This window comes from Herpailurus yagouaroundi, unplaced genomic scaffold (genome assembly GCF_014898765.1).
Source record: "Herpailurus yagouaroundi ecotype Mexico unplaced genomic scaffold, PumYag 159, whole genome shotgun sequence".
NCBI lineage: Eukaryota > Metazoa > Chordata > Mammalia > Carnivora > Felidae > Herpailurus > Herpailurus yagouaroundi.
In genome coordinates, this window is record NW_024412400.1 from 10,438,177 (window position 1) to 10,458,089 (window position 19,913).

General features: G+C 48.9%; 2 protein-coding genes and 1 long non-coding RNA gene across 8 annotated transcripts in view; 2 read left to right on the top strand and 1 right to left on the bottom strand.

Annotated features, from left to right (window-relative positions):
* Positions 1–2,247, top strand: part of GASK1A (golgi associated kinase 1A) — a 67,742-nt gene extending 65,495 nt beyond the window's left edge. Inside the window, exon 8 of the transcript XR_005791967.1 lies at positions 2,204–2,247. The gene's annotated coding sequence lies outside the window, so the exon portion shown is untranslated. The remainder of the gene's footprint in view (positions 1–2,203) is intronic.
* Positions 2,248–2,250: 3 nt separating this feature from the next.
* On the top strand, positions 2,251–18,637 carry LOC121033539 (uncharacterized). Of its 3 annotated transcripts, none has more exons than XR_005791970.1 (3): positions 2,251–2,294; positions 10,674–10,977; positions 13,461–13,763. It is a non-coding gene; the product is annotated as an uncharacterized LOC121033539 (long non-coding RNA). The 3 variants fall into 3 exon arrangements; XR_005791969.1 differs by lacking the exon at positions 2,251–2,294 and adding an exon at positions 18,283–18,637 and having other exon boundaries at positions 10,476–10,977; positions 13,461–13,649; XR_005791971.1 differs by lacking the exon at positions 2,251–2,294 and adding an exon at positions 15,587–15,831 and having other exon boundaries at positions 10,476–10,977; positions 13,461–13,649.
* POMGNT2 (protein O-linked mannose N-acetylglucosaminyltransferase 2 (beta 1,4-)) overlaps positions 7,940–19,913 on the bottom strand; it is a 48,305-nt gene continuing 36,331 nt past the window's right edge. For 3 of the 4 annotated variants that reach the window (XM_040479969.1, XM_040479971.1, XM_040479970.1), the window contains one exon: positions 7,940–10,277. In XM_040479969.1, the coding sequence (XP_040335903.1) occupies positions 8,430–10,172 (1,743 nt within the window). In that variant the 5' untranslated portion in view covers positions 10,173–10,277 and the 3' untranslated portion in view covers positions 7,940–8,429. Of the gene's footprint in view, positions 10,278–15,822; positions 16,678–19,913 lie in introns of all 4 variants that reach the window. The other variant, XM_040479968.1, reaches the window with a different exon arrangement.

A 19,913-nucleotide genomic window follows, 5' to 3' on the forward strand; every position in this document is an offset into this window, starting at 1 on the left:
ACTATGATATGCCTTGCTGATGGTCGGTTTTTGTTGCATCTAATGGGAGTCCTCCATGCTTCCTGGATCTTGATGTCTTTCCCCAGGTTAGGAAAGTTTTCTGCTATGATTTGCTCATGTAACCCTTCTACCCCTATATCTCTCTCTTCCTTTTCTGGGACCCCTATGATTCTGATATTGTTCCTTTTTAATGAGCCACTGATTTCTCTAATTCTTAAATCGTGCTCTTTTGCCTTAATCTCTCTCTTTTTTTCTGGTTCATTATTCTCTATAAGTTTGTCCTCCACATCACTGATTCTCTGTTCTGCCTCATCCATCCTTGCCACTGCGGCATCCTTCTGTGATTGCAGCTCAATTATAGCATTTTTAATTTCATTCTGACTAATTTTTACTTCTTTTATCTCTGCAGAAAGGGATTCTAATCTATTTTCGACTCCAGCTAGTATTGTTATTATTGTGATTCTAAATTGTGGTTCAGACATCTTGCTTGTATCTGTGTTGGTTCAATTCCTGTCTGTCGTTTCTTCATGCTCTTTCTTTTGGGGTGAATTCCTTCATTTTGTCATTTTGAAGGGAGAAAAGGAATTAATGAGGTAGAAAAATTAAAATTAAAAAATATTAAAATTAAAAAATGTTAAAATTAAAAAATTAAACACACACACACACACACAAACCAAATAAATGATGCTAGATTCTAGGTGTGTTTTGTCTGGGTGTTGAAAGTGGTTTGACAGATTAGAGGGAAAAAAGGGGGGGGGAGAAAAAAAAAGAAATCGTTTGAGAATTTGAAAAAATGAATACACTGAAGTAGACTACAATGAGATGATGGGAGTAAAATAGAATTTGAAAAAATATACACAAAAGTAAAGAATGAAGTAGAAAAAATTAAAGAAAAGTAATAAAAATTAAAAATAAATATGAATCTTTTCTTTTTCTGTATTCAAGAAAAAGAAACAAGAAAGAGAAAAAAAGATTAAAAAAATAAAGAAAAAGAAAAGGAAATCGTTTGAAAATCTGAAAAAGTGAATACACTGTAGACTAAAATAAAATGATGGAAGTAAATAGAATTTGAAAAAAGTTACATAAAAGCAAAAAATATAGTAAACAATTAAGGCAAAATACTTTTAATAGAAATTGAAAGTAAAAATGAAGTTTTTCTCTCTCATTCAAGAAAAAGAAAAGAAATGAAAAAGGGAAAAAAGAAAAAGAAAGAAAAAGGAAATCATTTGAAAATTTGAAAAGGTGAATACACTTAAGTAGACTAAAATAAAGTGATGGAAGTAAAATAGAATTTGAAAAACTTTACACAAAAGTAAAAAATATAGTGATAAAAATTAAAGAAAAATATTTTTAATGAAAATTGAAAATAAAAATGAGTTTTTCTCTTTCTGTATTCAAGATAAAGAAATGTAAAAGAAAAACAAAGAAAGAAAGAAAATTGAATAGATGGACCTGCTAACAGATTGAAGTAGGACTGAAATTGCTTCGTTTTCCCCTAGAAGTCAGTCTATGTAGTGCTTTAGAGTCCATAAATTAAGCAGGTGGTGAGACTTGTGTTGAAGAGCGAGGTTGGCGCAGTTGGGCGGGGCTCAGTGTAACAGCTCCGCTCTCCACTAGATGGTGCTGCTGGCCTACTGGGGCGGAGCGTGCGGTGCTCATAGGTGCGCATGCGCATCCGCTGGAGCGGTTAAAATGGCGTCACCCAGCCAGCCAGGCTGTTCTCCTGGGTCAGCAATCACGCACCCGTCCTCTGTCTTCAGCTTTCGTCCACTCCCCGCTCTTTCACTCTCCGTGACCAGGTCCCAGGCAGCACCTCTCTTCCGAGTTTTGTCTCAGATGTGGCTGTTTTCCCTGGTGCCTTACTTCTGAAGGACTGTGGCTTCGACCCGTTCCGCCCCTCTGCAGGAGGGTCTCATGAAGCAATGGCCGAATGAGCAAGGGCCGAATGTCGGCCGCAGCCAGGAACGCTTGCTGGGCCCTGCTGCTGCCGGTGACCCGAGACTGCGACCAGGTGCCGCCCGCCCCAGAAAAAGTTCGCGAGACGGTGTAGCAGCAGGGTTTCAGTGATTATGGAAAATCACAACACACATCTGGCACCAGGCTTCATCCCCAACGACCTTTTCCAGCACCAGTGAATGTGGCCACCTTCTGGGTTCTGCTGGGACCAGGTGGCTTCAACAGCCTCTACCAAATGTCCTTCCAGCAGTGGAACCGCTTTTCCCCGTGTGGCCCGAGAACCTCCTGGACTCCACTCTGCTCCTGGGGATTCGCCCTTCCCACCAGAGCACCGCCAGGTATGGAGCTGCGGAGTTGCAGCCTTTGCGCTCCCCTTGTTTACAGTCTTAATGGAATTTAAGCCCTCTCCTTTCTCCCTTTTTAGTTTAGTCCCTGCGGCTGTTTCCAATTTTCCACTTTTTCTCCAGCTGCTTTTGGGGAGGGGTGCTTTTCCCGTATTCTCTCCCCCACCCCCCCGCCCCAGTCTCCGTCCTCTCTTGGCTCACAAAAGCACCTCCCTTCCTGCACCTTCTCGCTCCCCAAGTTCACTTCTCCGTGCCGCGTACAAGAATTCTGTGGTTCAGGTTGTGCCGACTGTTGTGTTAATCCCCCAATCAGTTTTCTAGGTGTGTAGGATGGTTTAGTGTTGGTCTGGCTGTATTTCATGGACAGGAGACACAAAAAACTTCCATGCTGTTCCGCCATCGTGGCTCCTCCCCAAGATAATGATTTTTAAAGTTTCTTGTGTGTGTCTCCCCAGCATCATTTTCTGGAGGATCATTTATACCACAGACCCCGCATAACACCAAGGAACAAGGGCCTCACCTCCACATGTCCACGTGACTGACACAGGGCGTAACCAGGGAGGCTAGTGCATAAAGGCAAATCCAATGGTGAATGCTTCTTGCACATTTGATTGCCTCATTCTAGTGAACATTTAAAACACACACTCACACCAGGCATCTTACTGACTTTTGTGGTGGGAAAGAATAGATACATTCTTTCTTTGCCCTGCACACATTGAAGCTCTGTCCCCACACAAAGACACATCTAGCCCTGGGGGGTGACAGTGGTGGATGTGTAATTTGGATCAGGTCATCCAACCCGCCCTCCTAGGAAGGCTTCCTGTGCTGCCCAGGCTGCATATGCTATTACCCAGACTCCCTTGCAGCCCAGCAGGTCTCGGGATGCAAATTATATGCCACTATTTGGATGCACTCATGGGACGGTTGGAGAGTGAGGTGGAGGACGTCTTCTTGCTCCTCTCGGCTATTTTCGGTCACCGGCTCTGTGGTGACTGAGGTGGCTGTGACAGTGGCAGCAGCTGCGACAGTGACCGTGGCATCCTGAGCCTCGGACCGGAGCTCAGCTTCTGGCTCCTGAATTCACAGCTCCAGTAGCAGCCTCCAAGGCTGTGCAGTTCCCTGAACTTTTCCTCCAGGCCCAGGCTGGATCCTGCTCCTCTCCTCCTCCCAAGGATTTGTTTTTTTTTAACTTTTGACATAATTACAAATTCATAGTGGTTGCAAAGATAGTACGGGGAGGTCCTGTGTATCCTTCATCCAGTTTCCCCAAGTGGATACATCTTCCATAAGTACCGTACAATACCAAAACCACGAACTTAACACTGCCATACTGTACGTGCATGGTTCCATGTCACTTTGTCACGTGTAGGTCCCTTAAGTCCCACGGCAATCGACATATGAAACTGTTCCAGCACTACAAAGGTCTCCCTCCTGCTACCCCTAGGTAGTCACACCCACCCCTTTTATTCTCACCCACCCTAACCCCCGGCAACCACAAACCTGTTCCCCATCTCTACCTTTTTTGTCATTTTAAGAATGGTATCGAAATGGAATCACACAGTATGTAAACTGTGGAGACTGGCTTTTTTCACTCAGCCCAACGCCCCTGAGATCCGTTCCCTTTTAGTCTGTTCCCTTTTTTTTTATTACTGTTCCTTTTTATTATTTAGTATCCCGTGGTGCAGAGGGACCACAGTTTGTTTACAGCTCACCCACTGAAGGACAGCTGGGTCATTTCTAGTTTGGGGCCAATACAATTAAAGCTACTCTAACATTCTCATGCAGAATTTTTTCCCTGGGGTAAATGCCCACGAGTGCAGTTTCATGGTGATATGTTTAATTTCCTAAGAAACTGACAAGCTGTTCCCAGACTACATTTTACATTCCTATCAGCAATGCACACGAGACAACCAGTTTCCCTGCATCTTTTCAGGCATTGGGCTTCATCCCTACTTCTTACTGGAGCCGAGGCATGTGTGAGGCTTCCCTCCCACCAGTGCCTCTGGTTTCCACTCGGACAACAGGAGCAAGGGGCACAGGGATTATTAACCTTCCCCGCCTCACACTTTCCATCAGTTGGAAGAAGGTAGTGTTGCCAAATATTTGTTCCACGAAATTCAAGTTGGAGTATTTTGTATTTTGTTTGCTACACCTTAGCCATCCTAGAAAAAGGCTGACCTAGCTGAACCTATGAAGTCTGATAGCGCAACATCCTGGCACGGGTTATTTCCATAGGATGTAAGCTCCCAGAAGGCAACTGCACCTTTTCGTGCTTTTTATTCCCCAAGTCAGACAGAATTATCTCAAATTCTAAATTAGCTGTGTGGCTTCATGAGGTTTCCTTTGGGAGGAGAAATGAAAACTCCTTTATTTATTTCTTTTTTCTTTTTAAATATAATTTATTGTCAAATTGGCTTCCATACAACACCCAGTGCTCATCCCAACAGGTGCCCTCCTCAATGCCCATCACCCACTTTCCCCTCCCCCCACACCCCATCCACCCTCAGTTTGTTCTCAGAATTTAAGAGTCTCTTGTGGTTTGCCTCCTTCCCTCTCTGTAACTCCTCCTCCCCCCTGGTCTTCTGTTGAGTTTCTCAGGATCCACATATGTGTGAAAACATACAGTATCTGTCTTTCTCTGCCTGACTTATGACTCTTATGTCTTATGTCTCAGTCGGTTAAGCATCCGACTTCGGCTCAGGTCATGATCTTGCGTTTTGTGAGTTTGGGCCCCACATCGGGCTCTGTGCTGACAGCTTGGAGCCTGGATGGAGGCTGCTTCAGATTCTGTATCCTCCTCTCTGCCCCTCTGCTGCTTGCACAGGTTCTCTCAATCTCTCTCTCTCTCTTTCAAAAATAAATCTTAAAAAAAATTTTTTAACTGCAAATATGGGGATGATGGAAATAATCTACATCTTGCAAGGGCGTGGGGGCACAAAGAAATATGTATGAGTGAAACTCACGGAACTCTACACTGAAGATTTTTGCACTTCAACTACGTGGCAATGGGAAAGAATGAAATATGGCCCTTTGTAGCAACGTGGATGGAACTGGAGAGTGCGATGCTAAGTGAAATAAGCCATACAGAGAAAGACAGATACCATATGGTTTCACTCTTATGTGGATCCTGAGAAACTGAACAGGAACCCATGGGGGAGGGGAAGGAAAAAAAAAAAAAAAGAGGTTAGAGTGGGAGAGAGCCAAAGCATAAGAGACTCTTAAAAACTGAGAACAAACTGAGGGCTGATGGGGGGTGGGAGGGAGGGGAGGGTGGGTGATGGGTATTGAGGAGGGCACCTGTTGGGATGAGCACTGGGTGTTGTATGGAAACCAATTTGACAATAAATTTCACATATTAAAAAAAAAAAGATCTGTGCACTTCACTGTAAATTAACTAAACATCAATGAAAGAAATAGGTTAAAAACAAAAAGAAGCAGCAAAAGAAAAAACAGTCAGTGCTGTTGAAGGGCCTGGGCTGGGCTGTTGGGCACATAGGTCCAGGTTCGTGCCAGGTAACAGATGCTGTGATCTGGGGAAAGGGTATCCATTTTTTTTGTGAGTCCGTCCAGTGGAATGGTCTACAGCCAACCAGAATCTTGTTTTCAGAGAATAACTTTCAGTGACATGGTGAAGTGTTCATGTTATAATGTTAAGAGAAAAAAAAACGGAGTTATAAATTTGTGAAAAGCCATTTGGACACAGGCAGAAATCCATCATTTCACTGAAACAGTGAACCATTCATGGCCCCTCTTCTACATCATGATCCACGCACATAAACACCCACACAGAGCGGCTAGCCTGTGGGCAACCCCGTGCAGGAGCAGAGTATCAGGCCATGACGGGGGCACGGCTGGGGTTTGGGGGATGCGGCAGGCCCTAATACCAAGGAGCTGGAGGAGACACACACTGAATTTTCCAGAAGAGTTGCCCCTTGAGCCAAGGTTTTGTTTCTTTTTAATTAAGCTATAATGTACGTGAAGTATATAAAGTGCACGAATCTCAAGTATAAGCTGATGACTGCTTACACGGATAATCGCTGTGTGACCACCGCCCAGCTCGACATTCCCAACCTCCCCAGTTCCCTTGTGTCCATCTGTCTTTACCCTTCCCAGTAGCGATTCTGACTTCTACTGCCATAGATTTTTCTTCTTCTTCTGGCACTTCGTGGAAATGGAATCGTACAACATTTATTCTTTCACTCAACATTGTATCTGTAAGATTTACACTGCTGCGTATACCCAGATTTCTTTTTTTTTTTTTTTTTTTAATTGCTGTGTCCTTGGCATGAATCTACCTGTTGATAAAACTCTGGGTTTAATTTCTGGCTGTGTAGAGCCGTGAAGATTTTATACATGTCTTTTGATGACATAAGTACTCATTTCTCTTGGGTATACTTAGCAGTGGAGTTGCCAAGATACAGGGTAACGATGTGTTCAGCTTTAGTGAAAACCCACCAAATGGTTTCCAAATAATTGGGTCATTTTACCTCCACACCGGCGGTGTCTGAAACTTCCAAATGAACTGAATCTTTCTGTGTGGATGAACGTGGCAGCTGGAGAAGGTGGCATATGGAGGCTACAGTTAGGGCCAAAGATACTCTGGGTAAGAGGAATGTCAGGGAGGCACAGGTGGCCGTGAGAATGTGCCACTTTAGATCTCTTACTCTGAACCCACCACCAACCGGCACTGAGGCCATGCTTCCCACAGCAGCCCTCAGCCAGTGACCAGGCTACTCATCTAATTCACAACTTTGGCTCCAGAACTCCTGAGCGGCTTGGTGCGACAATCTGAGAACTGAGCTACAGCCTGGGACTCTACCTCCTGGACCCCCTTTCTGTCCCTCCCAGGAGTCAGACTTGCAACAGGTTCTCTTCTCTCAGGACACAGTTGATCTTAGCGGTTTCCACGGAAGCCAGACAAAGGTGGAATGTCAGGTGTGCTATTTGGCAAAACTGCTCACAGTAAAACTGACGTCTGACAGATAAGCTACATCTGCACTGGAAGGACTGTGAAAGAACTAAAATATCTGGTGGGACGCCAGAGCTGGGGGCTCCCCTGAGTGCAATGGCTTTAGAATCCGGGATGTTCCTTGAGGGCCCTGGGAACTAAAACCGTTGTTTGAAAGAGAATGGCTCCTATGGGGCTTCTAAGCCAGTGGCCCCAACTACTGGGGGTAGTTGGACCCAACTACTGGGTCTTGCCCCATCACCCTCGAGCAGGGACTTGCAGAACAGGGCGAGGATGGCCCCGGGGCTGGTGTGAGGGCTCCTCCTGCAGAAGAAAAGTGCTCTACGTTGTCCTGCTGAACGTCCTGTCCTATGTCCTTCTAAGGGGACCTGATGCCAAGTGTGGTCTATTGTGGTCTTGTGAGTCCTCTTTAGCCTAAGAAAACCCCCTGGTGGACACTGCTCTTGCTCACCACAGCCCTGTCCCTCCAGCTTCCAGCCTCATCGCCCCACTTAGCCGGAAATGCGATATCCGTCCAGCGATCAAGAGGAAATCCAACCAGCCTGTCTCACGTCACAGTCCTCGGTGCTTTCCCATCACCACGTCGCCTCGGGTGACAGCTGGGGTTAAAGAGCATGTGGGTACCGACTAACAGCCCGCTTCTTGCTGTCCAAAAAAAAAAAGACTGGACCAAGATGTTTATAATCATTTAATGAATGTTCCACACACACCTTCACTGTGCTACAGGCGAATTTCATGATGACGGAAGCTGATGAACCACCCACCCAAGCAACCACGTGATCTATTCACAGTTTCCAAACACCTGGAGATCAACCAGAAAGATTCCGTAGGGAACGGCACGATTACTCGGCCAGAGGCTCCTTAGGGTTCTTACTTTCCTTCTTCCTTCTCCTCCTCCTCCTCCTCCTGCTAAGGACCTTCTCCACGGTCTGGATGCTCAGGATGGGAGAAGGGGGCTGGGAGGGTCCCATCGTACCAGGGCAAAGAGGACTGTGGACCCCACACTCCAGATGCAGTAAGATGACATGGGGGCACAAGCCTGGGGCAGGCCTGCTCAATAAATAAACAATTCCCAGAAGCCACCACACGGGGCTAGTGGGCCCAGGGCCACTGAGCTGGAGGAGCCACACCCCCACCCAGGCCTGGCCACAGCACGCTCACTACGTGTTGCACACCAGCACATCTGCAAAGGGTCCCAGGAGGATCTTGTTGAAGATGCAGCGGACCCACACCAAGTAGGTAGTGAAAGGCTTGATGTTCTCGGTGAAGGTGTGGTTCTGCAGGGCCAGGATGTAAGGCACATAGGTGTTCTCGCCCTGCTCCTGGAGCCACACCTCGTACTTCACCTCCCTCACCTTCAGGTACTTGAGGTTCCACGGGATCTGCCAGGACACGGTGAGGCGCGCCTCGGAGGCGCCCTGCACTGACGCCTGGCACCGCGCATCCCGGACCTTGCCTGGGTAGAGGCCGACAGTCCACTTCTGCTTCCGCGGCCCCGGCCGGCCCTTTACCACGCGCCGTATGGTCTGGATGAGGGATGGGATGTCCACCTTGGTGTCCTGGTAGATACGGAAGAGCCACTCAGGGTTCCGGCAACAGAGATGCCGCGGGACCTCGCGGCTTTGCAGGATACGGGCCTGCTCCGCCCGGTCTAGGTGAGCGATGCCCCCCTGGTCCCAGGGCCGTTCAGGGTGCGTGACTGTGTTCTCTGGCATCATGTTCCGCCAGGCTACGTACTGGAGGTCCATGCCAGGCAGCGTGGCCAGCGTCTTATAGGGCGTATAGTGGTCGGGATTGACAGCATATGGGAAAAGCTCGACCACAGTGGCCCCACGGGGCAGGAAGAGGGCAGTGACCAGCTGGGCCCCGTGCATGCTGACCAGCATGGAGGCGTTGCTGACCAGCCGCACGACATCTGCAAAGGCGTGGTCCTCCAGGGACACCGTCACCGTCTTCATCTGGAACTCCTGGGCCAGTGCCAGCAGCAGCTCTGCCTCATTCAGGATGAGTCTGTTCTGGGTACGGCTGAAGACCAGAATGTAGTCTTCGCCTAGGGGAGCCCCTGCCCGGCTCACGTTCAGCTTTTCCATCATGAACCGTGCGAACTGCCGGATCTCGTTGCCCGAGACCAGGACGTTAGCCTTGGGGCCCTGGGGCTGGACGAAGCCATACTGGTACCACGTGGTGACCTTGGAGAGACCCACGAAGGCATGGGAGAAGCACAGCAGCCGGCCCAGGGTCTTGAGCTGTGCCCGCAGGAGTGGCTGCTTCGGGCTGAGGAGCTTGTAGAGCTCAAAGTGTGCGCCCTCGCTCCAGCCCTCCATGAAGAAGAGCCGGGCCTCGTGGGCCAAGCCGGGGAACTGCCTCAGGGTGTAGAAGAGAGGCAGCAGGTCGTCGTGGAAGACGTGCATGAGGTTGTCGGGGTTGAACCGGTTGGCGAGGAGCGCCACGTCAGGCACAAACACGGGCTTCGGCATGAAGCGCAGGGCGGCGGCCGGCAGCTCCACGAAGTTGAAGTACTGGGTGTTGTGGTCCTCCACGGTGGACAGGTCGAGCAGGGCCGGCTGGAAGCGCCGGGAGCCCAGGTTGGGCAGCATGACGGACGCGTTGCCGTGGAAGAAGATGAACTCCTCGGCCTCGCTGGAGTAACACAGCCACTCGAAGCGGCAGAGGCGGTCAGTGTGCGTGCGGCCCGTGCACACCATGTGTGTGCCTCCCTCCATCAGGGTCTGCAGCGCCCTGGGGTAGTCGATCCTCAGCGCGGGGCCCGGCTCCGGGGCCTGGCGGCCGAGGGCCAGCTCCTCCTCCAGAGCGGCCGCATGCTCACGCAGCCGCACGTGCTTCCACAGGACCGCTGCCAGCACGGACACCAGGAGGGCGTTGAACACCGCCGACAGGTGCATCCTAATGCCACCACGGGGCCCTAGTGACAGGACAGCGCCCGGGGAGTGCCACAGGCCTGGCGGGCTCGACCCATCTCTGCGGGCACGCTGACGGTCGGCAAAGGCCTGCGGGAGACAAGGAAAAGGGAAAGGTGTCGGCACGGTCTGTCTGCGGTCACCTTAGGCTCCTGCGGCGTGTCGGGCACTGTGCCTGCCACAACGCTGGATTCTCTTTTTGTTTTGAGAGCGAGTGTGTATGCGGGCACCGATCAGGGGAGGGGCAGAGGGGGAGAGAGAGAGTCTTAAGCAGACTCCAAGTTCAGCGTGGAGCCCCACCCGGGGCAGGATCTCACGACCCTGAGGTCATGACCCGAGCCAAAGTCAAGAGGCGGGCGCTTCACCGAATGAGCCACCCGGGCGCCCCGGCACTGGATTCTTGAACCATCTTGTGCGTTCGAAGGTGTGGTAGATTAGACGGCTGTTCCAAATATTCACTGCCTCCCTTCCCCTCTGCCTCCACAGGGGGAGTATACATCCCCGCATCTTGACTGTGGGCTTGACCGCATAACTTGCTTTGGCCAATGAAGTGTTAGCAGAGAAGGCATAATCGGAGCCTTGAAAAGAGCGTGTGTGGCTGGCCTCGCCCTCTTTATACCTATGACACTGCTGTGAGGAGAACGTGTTCAGCCTAACCTCCGGTCCCAGGAGGAGTGACACGCGTGTGGAGCAGCGCTGCTCCGGCCAAGCCCAGTGTAGCTCACCTGACCCCCAGGTTCAGAACCAAGATCATCAGAACTACCGGTCAATGCAGGGACGTCTGAGCTGGGTAAGTGCTTATTGTTGTCCATCATGGAATCCTGCGGCTGTTTATTATGAAGCACCACTGTCGCCACAGCTAACCAGAGGACCTGTGATGAGAGGCCACGGGGAAAATCCTGGGTAGGGACCTGGCATTGCTGGACTTTTCCCTACGTGGGACTGAAGGCCTGTGAGTGTCACTGCCAGGCTGTACCCCAGGACCCCAGTATGCCTTCTTAGGACACACAGCAGGTGCACCTGCGGGATACGGGGGACCCTCTGCTCTTGTTTAAAGCTCCCATTTGGAAATCATGCCTTTCAGAGTCCCATGAAAGGACGGGTAGGTTTGTGCCCCCTCCGTGGTCCAGTAATAGAACTGTGTCTGCACGTCACCACTGACACCCCGACAGAGAGGCCTGGCTGGGCTACACCACCTGCTCCATTTTTCTGCGCTCTGGGGAAGGGTGACACTTGCTGTGAAGCCCAGGACAGCTCAGACTGACAGATCTCACGCTCAGGCCTCACAGGAGGAGCACGCGTAACACCTGATGCCTACACGGCACTGCACTGGGGAGGGACGGAGCCGCCCCTTGATTCCCTTGGGGCTAGCTTTGGACTCTTGGTGTCCTGCAACTTCCCTCTCCCTGGGATCACAAAGATCAAAGTGCAGTCCTGCTCAGAAAGAGGCAGTGGCTTAGGCTGGGTTCCCTCAGAATTGGAATCAGGGATAAGGGTTGGAGTCAAAATAGTTTGAGAAATTATCCCAAGAAACCCGTGTAGGAGAGTAGGGAATTAAGAGGGACAAGGAGTGAAGCCAACAGAGGGCACATCAATGAGCCTGTCGCTACTCTGCGAAAGCCAGGCTACTCGTCTACCAACTCCTACCCAGCATCAGTTGACAGTCATTCCTGGGGACACTGTCTCTTCCAGCCTACCCTCATCTAAGGGTTGAGCATGCACACATTCATACGTATGCACATTATATTCCCCACCAAAACATTTCACAAAGAATTACTCTGACTAGCTATAATGTACTCCAGTGTTTCCTTTTCCAGCCCGATATTCTATTCTGTTTTAAAAGGGGGGTGGGGGGGTGGGGTGGGTGTTCATCTTAATTGATTTTACAGCCTAACAGGGTCAGCAATTTGCTGTTTAAAAAATACTGGTCTAGACCACAAATTCTCAAACCTGCCTAGTTGTCGACATCCCCAGAGGCACTCACTAAAACTGTATATTCCCAGGCACAGATCCTGGAGGTTCTGATTCAGTAACAGGTCTGGAGTATGGCTCAGGCATCTTTTCTTTTTCCTGTCTTCTTGCAGATTATTTGAATTACATTTTAATCTATATATACTGTTTTTGAGTGTATTTCTTGGTACAGATTCTCTAGTGGTTGTTTTAGGCATCATACTATTGACATGCAACTTCGCACAGTCTACTAGTATTGACATTTTACATCTCGACTAAGTAAAGAAACCATGTCTCTGTTGGGCTCTTTTACCCTTCTCCCTTGCAATCATCTTCAACATTTCCTCTACAGACATTAAAATCCACATCAGACAGTATTATAAATTTGGTTTCAACTGTCAAATGTCATTTTCTCGAGAGGGAAAGGAAAGCCTATTACATTTACACATATTTTTATTCTTTCCATTCTTTCTTTGTCCCAGGTTTTCTTTGGTTATCATTTCTTTTCTTTGGAGAACCTCCCTTCATTACCATTGTAGGGAAGTTTGCTGAGAACAAATTCTTAGTTTTCCCTCAAGTGACAAAGTCTTGATTTCACCTTCATTCCTAAAGAATATTTTCACTGGGACAGAACTCTGGGGTGACAGTTCTCTCTGCACTCTGGCCTCCACATTTCTGATGAGAAATCCACTGCACCTAAACTGCCATTCCCCTGGACATAATGCATCCTTCCTCTCATGTGGCTCTGAAGAGTCTGGTTTTCAGAAGCCTGATGATTATCAGGTGTCCTGGTGTGGGTTTCTTTGGGTTCACCCTGTTAGGGCTTCATTCACTCTTGAATCTGTAGGTTTGTATCTCTCACCAAATTTGGGAAATTTTCAGCCATTGTTTCTCTGATACTTTTTCAGCCTCCAGGTACATGAATGTTAAATATTATATATATATAATTGTAAATATTTATTATATATATAATTATAAATATGTGTGTGTGTGTGTGTGTGTGTGTGTGTGTGTGTGTGTGTGTGTGTCTTTTTAGGTCTCTAAGGCTCTCTTCAATTTTTTTCCAGTCTATTTTCTCTCTGTTGTTTAAATTGGATAATTTCCATTGTTTGTTTTCATGTTCACTGATTTTTTTTCTTCTGTCATATCCATTCTCCTATTGAGCCATTCCAGTGATTTTTTACATTTTGGTTACTACACTCTTCGGTTCTCAAATCTCCATTTTGTTCTTTATATGTTTCCTTTCTTTGCTGAGACTTAGCCTGGGCATTTGGGGTATAATGTTATGATACTCTGGAGCTTATATTAAACCTTCTATTTTAGCAGGTTTTTGCAAGAACCATGCTAGTGGGGGAAGGAAAAGGACGGAGTCTCTACCGTTGGATGAGAGGAAATCCACGCTCCCCATGTGGCCTCCACCAACAGCACCCTGGCAGGGAGAGTGAGAGACACAGCAGAACCATGGAGTAGGAAATCTCAGCTCCTCAGCTGGCCTCTAATGACACCCAGGGGGTACCTCATCATCACTGGGTGGGGGTCGAAGTCTAGGCTCCAGTGACACCTCAAGGGGACTGTCGTGGTGGGGGGGGACATCTTGTTACCTCTGGGTGGTGGTAAAGGTCCAGGTTCTCATCCAGACCCATCGGGGGAGGGTAGGTTGGAGTGCTGAAGGTGGGGGTGTGTACCTGGTTGGTTACCACAAAGCAAGGATGGATGTCTAAGCTGTCAATTCAGCCTTTACTAGAACCAGGAGGGAGGGGAGAAGCAATCTTCCTTGGTGTTTTGCAGGAATAGGGTGTTACTCTCCAAAAGGTTTGTTTCGTTAGGCTGTTCCTTTTCCAGTCCTTTGACGAGAGAGAGAGAGAGAGCGAGCTTTCCTTGGGGCTTTTTCTGGTCGATGCTCACTGGCATTTCTGGGTTGTGGGCTTCTTTGGCACCCAGTCTGGGATACATAGGAGGCAAATAGAAAATCCAAGGAACTCAGTACTGTGTTCTTCTCTCCACCTTTCAGTCTTCTGATGTTTTATACACAATGTCCTGTATTTTTAGCTGTATTAGTGGATGGGTAGGGATAAATGTGTCTACTCTGTTTTGACCAGCACCCAAAGTCTCATTGGTATCTGCTTTTTTACTAAGCTCCCAGGTGATTCTGGGGGGTACAACCACATTTGAGAAACACCAAGTGGCTCTTAACCAAAGAACTAGGCCATGAATCCCAAGAGCCCCCAAAGTCTTAATGTATTCCAGCATCAGTTCAAAATTATAAGTCCAAAGTCTCATCACCATGAGATATGGTGAACGAGGGCTTCCTGGAGCCTTGAGTACCTAGTGGTTTGCAGACCCTCATCCTTGGGGGCCGAGGGTGGTGGTAGGCAACAAGGACACGAGGCCAGGGTCGTGGGCCCCCACTTACCTCCACACAAAACCAAGCACCTTTAATTTCATATATTTAGAGGTACTCTAGTGGGTTGAATAATGTCTAAATTCAGGTCTACCCAGAACCTCAGAATGTGATGTTATTTGGAAAACGGGTCTTTACACACACAATTATTTAAGGATCTTGAGATGAGATCATAATGGATTAGGGTGGGCCCTAAATCTAATGAAAGTGTCCCTAGTGACAGAAAGTGACAGAAAACACAGAGGAACAGAGCAGGCAGCCACGTAAAAACAAAGACAAGCTATTGGAATCATGTAGCTATAAACCAAAGACCACCCAGGACTCCCAGGAGCCACCAGAAGCCAAAAAGGGGAAGGGTTCTCTCCTTGAGCTTTTTTTTTTTTTTAAATGTTTATTTATTTTTGAGAAAGAGAGAGACAGAATGTGAGCAGGGGAGGAGCAGAGAGAGAAGGAGACACAGAATCTGAAGCAGGGCCCAGGCTCTGAGCGCTTAGCACGGAGCCCCACACGGGGCTCGAACCCACAAACTGGGAGACCATGACCTGAGCCATAGCTAGACAATCGACTGAGTCACCCAAGTGCCCCTACCTCCTCGAGCTTTCAGAGGCAACATGGTCCTGTCAATACCTTCGTTTTAGACTGTTGGCCTCCAGAACTGTGGGAGAATAAATTTCTGTCACTGTAAGCCAAGTTTCTGGTAAATTTGTTACAGCAGCACTTGGAAACTCATATGAGTACCACAAAAATTTATTTAAAAAACGGAGTTCTGGGGGGCGTGGGTGGCTCAGTTCGTTAACGTCTGACTCTTGATCTCCGCTCAGGTCATGACCTCATTTTCCAGGAGATTGAGCCCTGCGTTGGGCTCTGCGCTGGCAACACGGAGCCTGCTTGGGATTCTTGGTCTCCCTCTCTCTCTCTCTCTCTGCCCCTCTCCAACTCATGCACATGCTCTCTATCTCAAAATAAATACACTTAAAAAAAAAAAAAAGAATAAAAACAGGGCTCTTTGTTCTTAGGAAGGCATTCCACTGTTATTAATTTTTTTAAGTTTACTTTGGAAGAGACAGAGAGGCGTGAGTCGGAGAGGGCAGACGGAACAGAGACAGAATCCCAAGCAGGCTCCACACTGCCAGCACAGAGCCTGATGAGGGGCTTGAACCCACAAAGCCGCAAGATCATGCCCTGAGCTGAAACCAAGAGGTGGACGCTGAACCGACTGAGCCACCCAGGCGCCCCAGGAATTCCACCGTCGTTCAGGTGAACTACTGAGCGAGTCCTCCTCACCTTAGAGAGGTGCCCCGAATCATCCAGCAACTCTGCGACATGGCAGGATTAAAAATGGAGGCATCCTAAACTCCTGGCGAGTGCTGCCTCCTGAAGGCTGGGGAGAGCGGCAGGTCACATGCAGGCCTGGCCACGCAGCTTCTGAGTTCAGGGTCCAGCGAAGGCAGGTGGCTCCCCGCACAGCCCAGTCCGTCCACTGCTCCACCCAGCTGCCACCCGCTAGGGCCAGGCCAGGTCTGATGTGCGTGAGCCCCGCTTCACCCCCTTGGGCACGGCTCTGCTAGGGAGGGCAGGCCCTTTCCATCCCTTGCAGCCTCCCTCCCCCTGCCTGAGGAAAGTCCTCTGGAGTTCTCACCTTGCCAGAGCAGCCACACCTTCTGCTAACCCTCCCCGACAGGGGGGCAGGGAAGGTGCAGGGGGGGTGCGGGGGACAGGTAGCACACCTCGGTCTCAGGGCACCGACCGCACCAAGAAGTCTGACCGACTGGTCTGCTCTGTTGGAGACCCCTGATCTCAGGAATTGTCACATCACACCCTACACCAACCTGGCTCTGAGTTCCTGCCGCATTACTGGTGGTCGGTGGCTCCCAGAGGAGGATGTGTGCTGTCCAGGCAAGTTTAAGGCTAAAAAGCCAGACAGACTCGGGTTCAAACCCCAGCTCCGTGACTTTATGGCATGGCCTTTCTGAAGTCAGGTTCCCCATCAGCAAGAGCGAGAGCCCAGCACCCACCTCACAGGGTTGTGGAGAAGGTCAGAAATGGTGTATTCGTTGAACCTCATGAATACTGATAGCTGACTGCTTGTCACGTACAAAAACAGCAATTTCACGCAATTAGGGTCAACCTAATAAGTGTCTAGCAGAGGGGAAAAGGGAAAAAATTGAGGCACCAGATGGTTAATAAAGGGCCACAGGGATGCACAATGAAGTTTGGCATTTTAAAACATTTTGGACACACTTGGCTGCCTTCATCTGACTCGAAGCAAAAGATGATCGGTGCTGAGGCGGGAACTGTCACTTTTCATTACAGTCATTTGAAACAAAGGATTTTAAATCTAAGAGGATTCCTCCCACAGATGGGGACTGAGATAGGACATGTTGTCGTCTGTTGGCATCTTGGGCCAGAGTCCGTCACCAACTCTCTACTTGGGCTTCCAAGTCTAGTGCATTAATAAAGGACAGAGGGGGCACTATTTCCACCCAGGATCCATGCTCCTTTCCTCTTCCTACTAAAACCCCAGGTTTGTTCAGAAAGCCACCCCTCCCCCTGATACCCAGGAGGTGCAGAGGAAGCCAAGACCTACCTCCCACCTCCAGAGGGCTGATCAGCAGAGAACAAGCCTCTGGGGCCAGTTACTGGCCCAGCATAGCATGCTACCTGAGTAGAACCAAGTAGAACGGAGGGAAGGAGTCACATCCCATGTTCCCACCCACTGGACACAAAAGAAGGTGCTGTCCCATGGCCGCTGCCTGCCATCTGCTGACCGGCCTGAGAACAAGGATGGCATGATGGAGGAGAGACAGGAAGGACCCTAGAGACATCTCAGAGCCCTATAACTTGGACTTCCTGCTGTGAACTTTCCTTATTATGGAAGCTGGCTTGGGTTGGGGTTTTGGTTCCTCTAAACTGAGAATAATTCAACTTTGTTGTTGTGCATGTTGTGTGGAGCAAACACATGGGGGTCTGACCTGTGCCTTCTGTTTCTGAGCTGTGCTCTAACCTAGTGGGGCTATTTGGTATCAGTTTCCCCATGACCCTTCTAACTTGGGTAAACAAAGCCCTCCAAGAAACTCTTGTATTAGAAATTAGAAACTATGGGGCACCTGGGTGGCTCAGTCGGTTAAACATCTGACTTTGGCTCAGGTCATGGTCCTGCAGTTTGTGAGTCTGAGCCCCACGTTAGTCTCTGTGCTGCCAGCTCAGAGCCTGGAACGTGCCTTGGATTCTGTGTCTCCCTCTCTCTCAAAAATGAGTAAACATTAAAAACTTTTTTCTAAAAAAGAAAAATCAGCAAAGGCCAGAATGTCAATGGCCTTGGTGCTAGGTCAAGAAATCTGAACTCTATCCTATAGGCAATGGGGAGCTACTGTAAGTCTTTGAGCAGAGTAGCCCAGAGATGGGGGAGAACAGAGGTAGAAAACCCAATGACAAGTTCCCAGCCTCGGTGTCCCTCCACTCAGTGTGGGAGAGGCAAGCCTAGGAGTTAGAATGGGGTGCCTGGAGGGGGAGCTTGGCATGAACGGAGTACAAAGAGCGTGTTCCTTATGGCAGTTCAAGTCCCGAAGTCTGCAGATGACTAACTTTAAGCAAATTCCTGTGGATTTGAACCCTGTGGATTTAAAGCTACTTCCTTAACAAAGCTCCCACTCATTCAATCCCATTGGGCCTTCTTGGTCTGTAAGGAAGAAGGCAAAGTCACAGCTATCCTGAGAGCCCACAAACTTCATGTCCTTCATGCAGGTCTTCAAGGCTTTTGTGGAACAAAGGCAGAGAACTTCTGGTCCAGCCCCAGAGTGACGGAGAGGACACAAGCCGCTGCCTTCTTAGCTGGGTTTTGCCTGTGCTCCGGTCAGCCCTTTTAATCTCCAGGAGAGGATCTCTGCAAGCCCAGAACCCTACGGCCAAGAAATCTGCTTAAACGTCAATGTTTCCCTGTCTTTTCAAACTTAAGTACCCGCCGATAAAGAAGAGAAACTCTTTAATGCTCCATACTCAACTGTAAAGTCCAGTATCCCCTTCTTCCAAGAATCCCCTATTCGTAATGATTCTCTTTACAATGTCTACCCCCAAGATTGAAGGATTTCATCAACGTTTACCTCCTGAAGTTGGTATTTTATATCTGCATCTGCATATGTAGAATCATACTGCTGCATATACTTTTTCAAAAACATGTGCCCCCTCCTGGAAATTCCCTACCCAGCCCTACCAGCTAGGAACTACTTTGCTATTAGGCTGAATCACATTAAGTTGCTGGTACTTGACCAATTCTGACCAGCGTCCCTGGTTCTTCTGTGGGAACCAACTATCCTAACCACATGGACAGTGTCCATACCACTGGACGGACAGTTCCGAGGCTGCTCAGAAGAGAAAACCTGTGTCCTCACATGCCCATAGCAGGAGTTCTGACATCTCTCTAGGGGGTAAGAAGAGAAAAAAAGGACACAGAAAGAGCCAGGGGGAGGGAGAGTTAATTCATCCATCATGTCAGGAGAGGGAAAGAACTGAGAAGGAAGGGACAAAAAAGGGCTTAAGAAGGCAATGCAGAGGCCGATGAGCAGGGTGTCTCACTGGGGAGCTGGAGAGGTGGCCCTGAGGGCCTCAGCTCAGATCTGGGTGAGGGAACTGAAGAGGGACTCAGGCTGGCACAACAGGAGGGATGTGAGCAGAACAGCTGGGGGTGCGGGTGGGGTGGCAGGAGTGCACTCACACGCAGGCAGCTCCTAGTTCTGACCAGCGAGAGAGCCTGGGAGCAGTGACGGCACAGCTGGCACTCAGGTGGCACTCAGGTATTGATTCCTAGTATCATCCTCTACTAAGGAACCAGGGCTCTGTGAAAAATAACTGCGTCCAGGGCTGGGGCAGGGAAAGTACAAGATGAGCTTGGAATATCTCGTAGTGCCAGAATGTAAGGAAGTTCTCAAAAAATGATGAGGACATATCAAAAAGGCACAAGGAGGCCCCAGCAGCTAGATCTGGGACAATGTAACAAAAAGCAATAGGTATTGGGGCGCCTGGGTGGCTCAGTCGGTTAAGCGTCCAACTACGGCTCAGGTCATGATCTCTCAGTCTGTGAGTCCGAGCCCCGCATCGGGATCTGTGCTGACGGCTCAGAGCCTGGAGCCTGCTTCGGATTCTGTGTCGCCCTCTCTCTCTGCCCCTCCCCCACTCATGCTCTGTCTCTCTCTCTCTACATATATCAAAAATAAACATTTAAAAAAAATTTTTTTGAAGCAATAGGAATGGATTAGAGCCCATAGAACACAATAAGTATGCAAGAGTCAATACTGATACGAATACACAATTGAGTAAATAAATAAGGACAAAGGAACAGATCTTTCTTACAGTAGAATTCCAATTAGTCAATGCAGAAG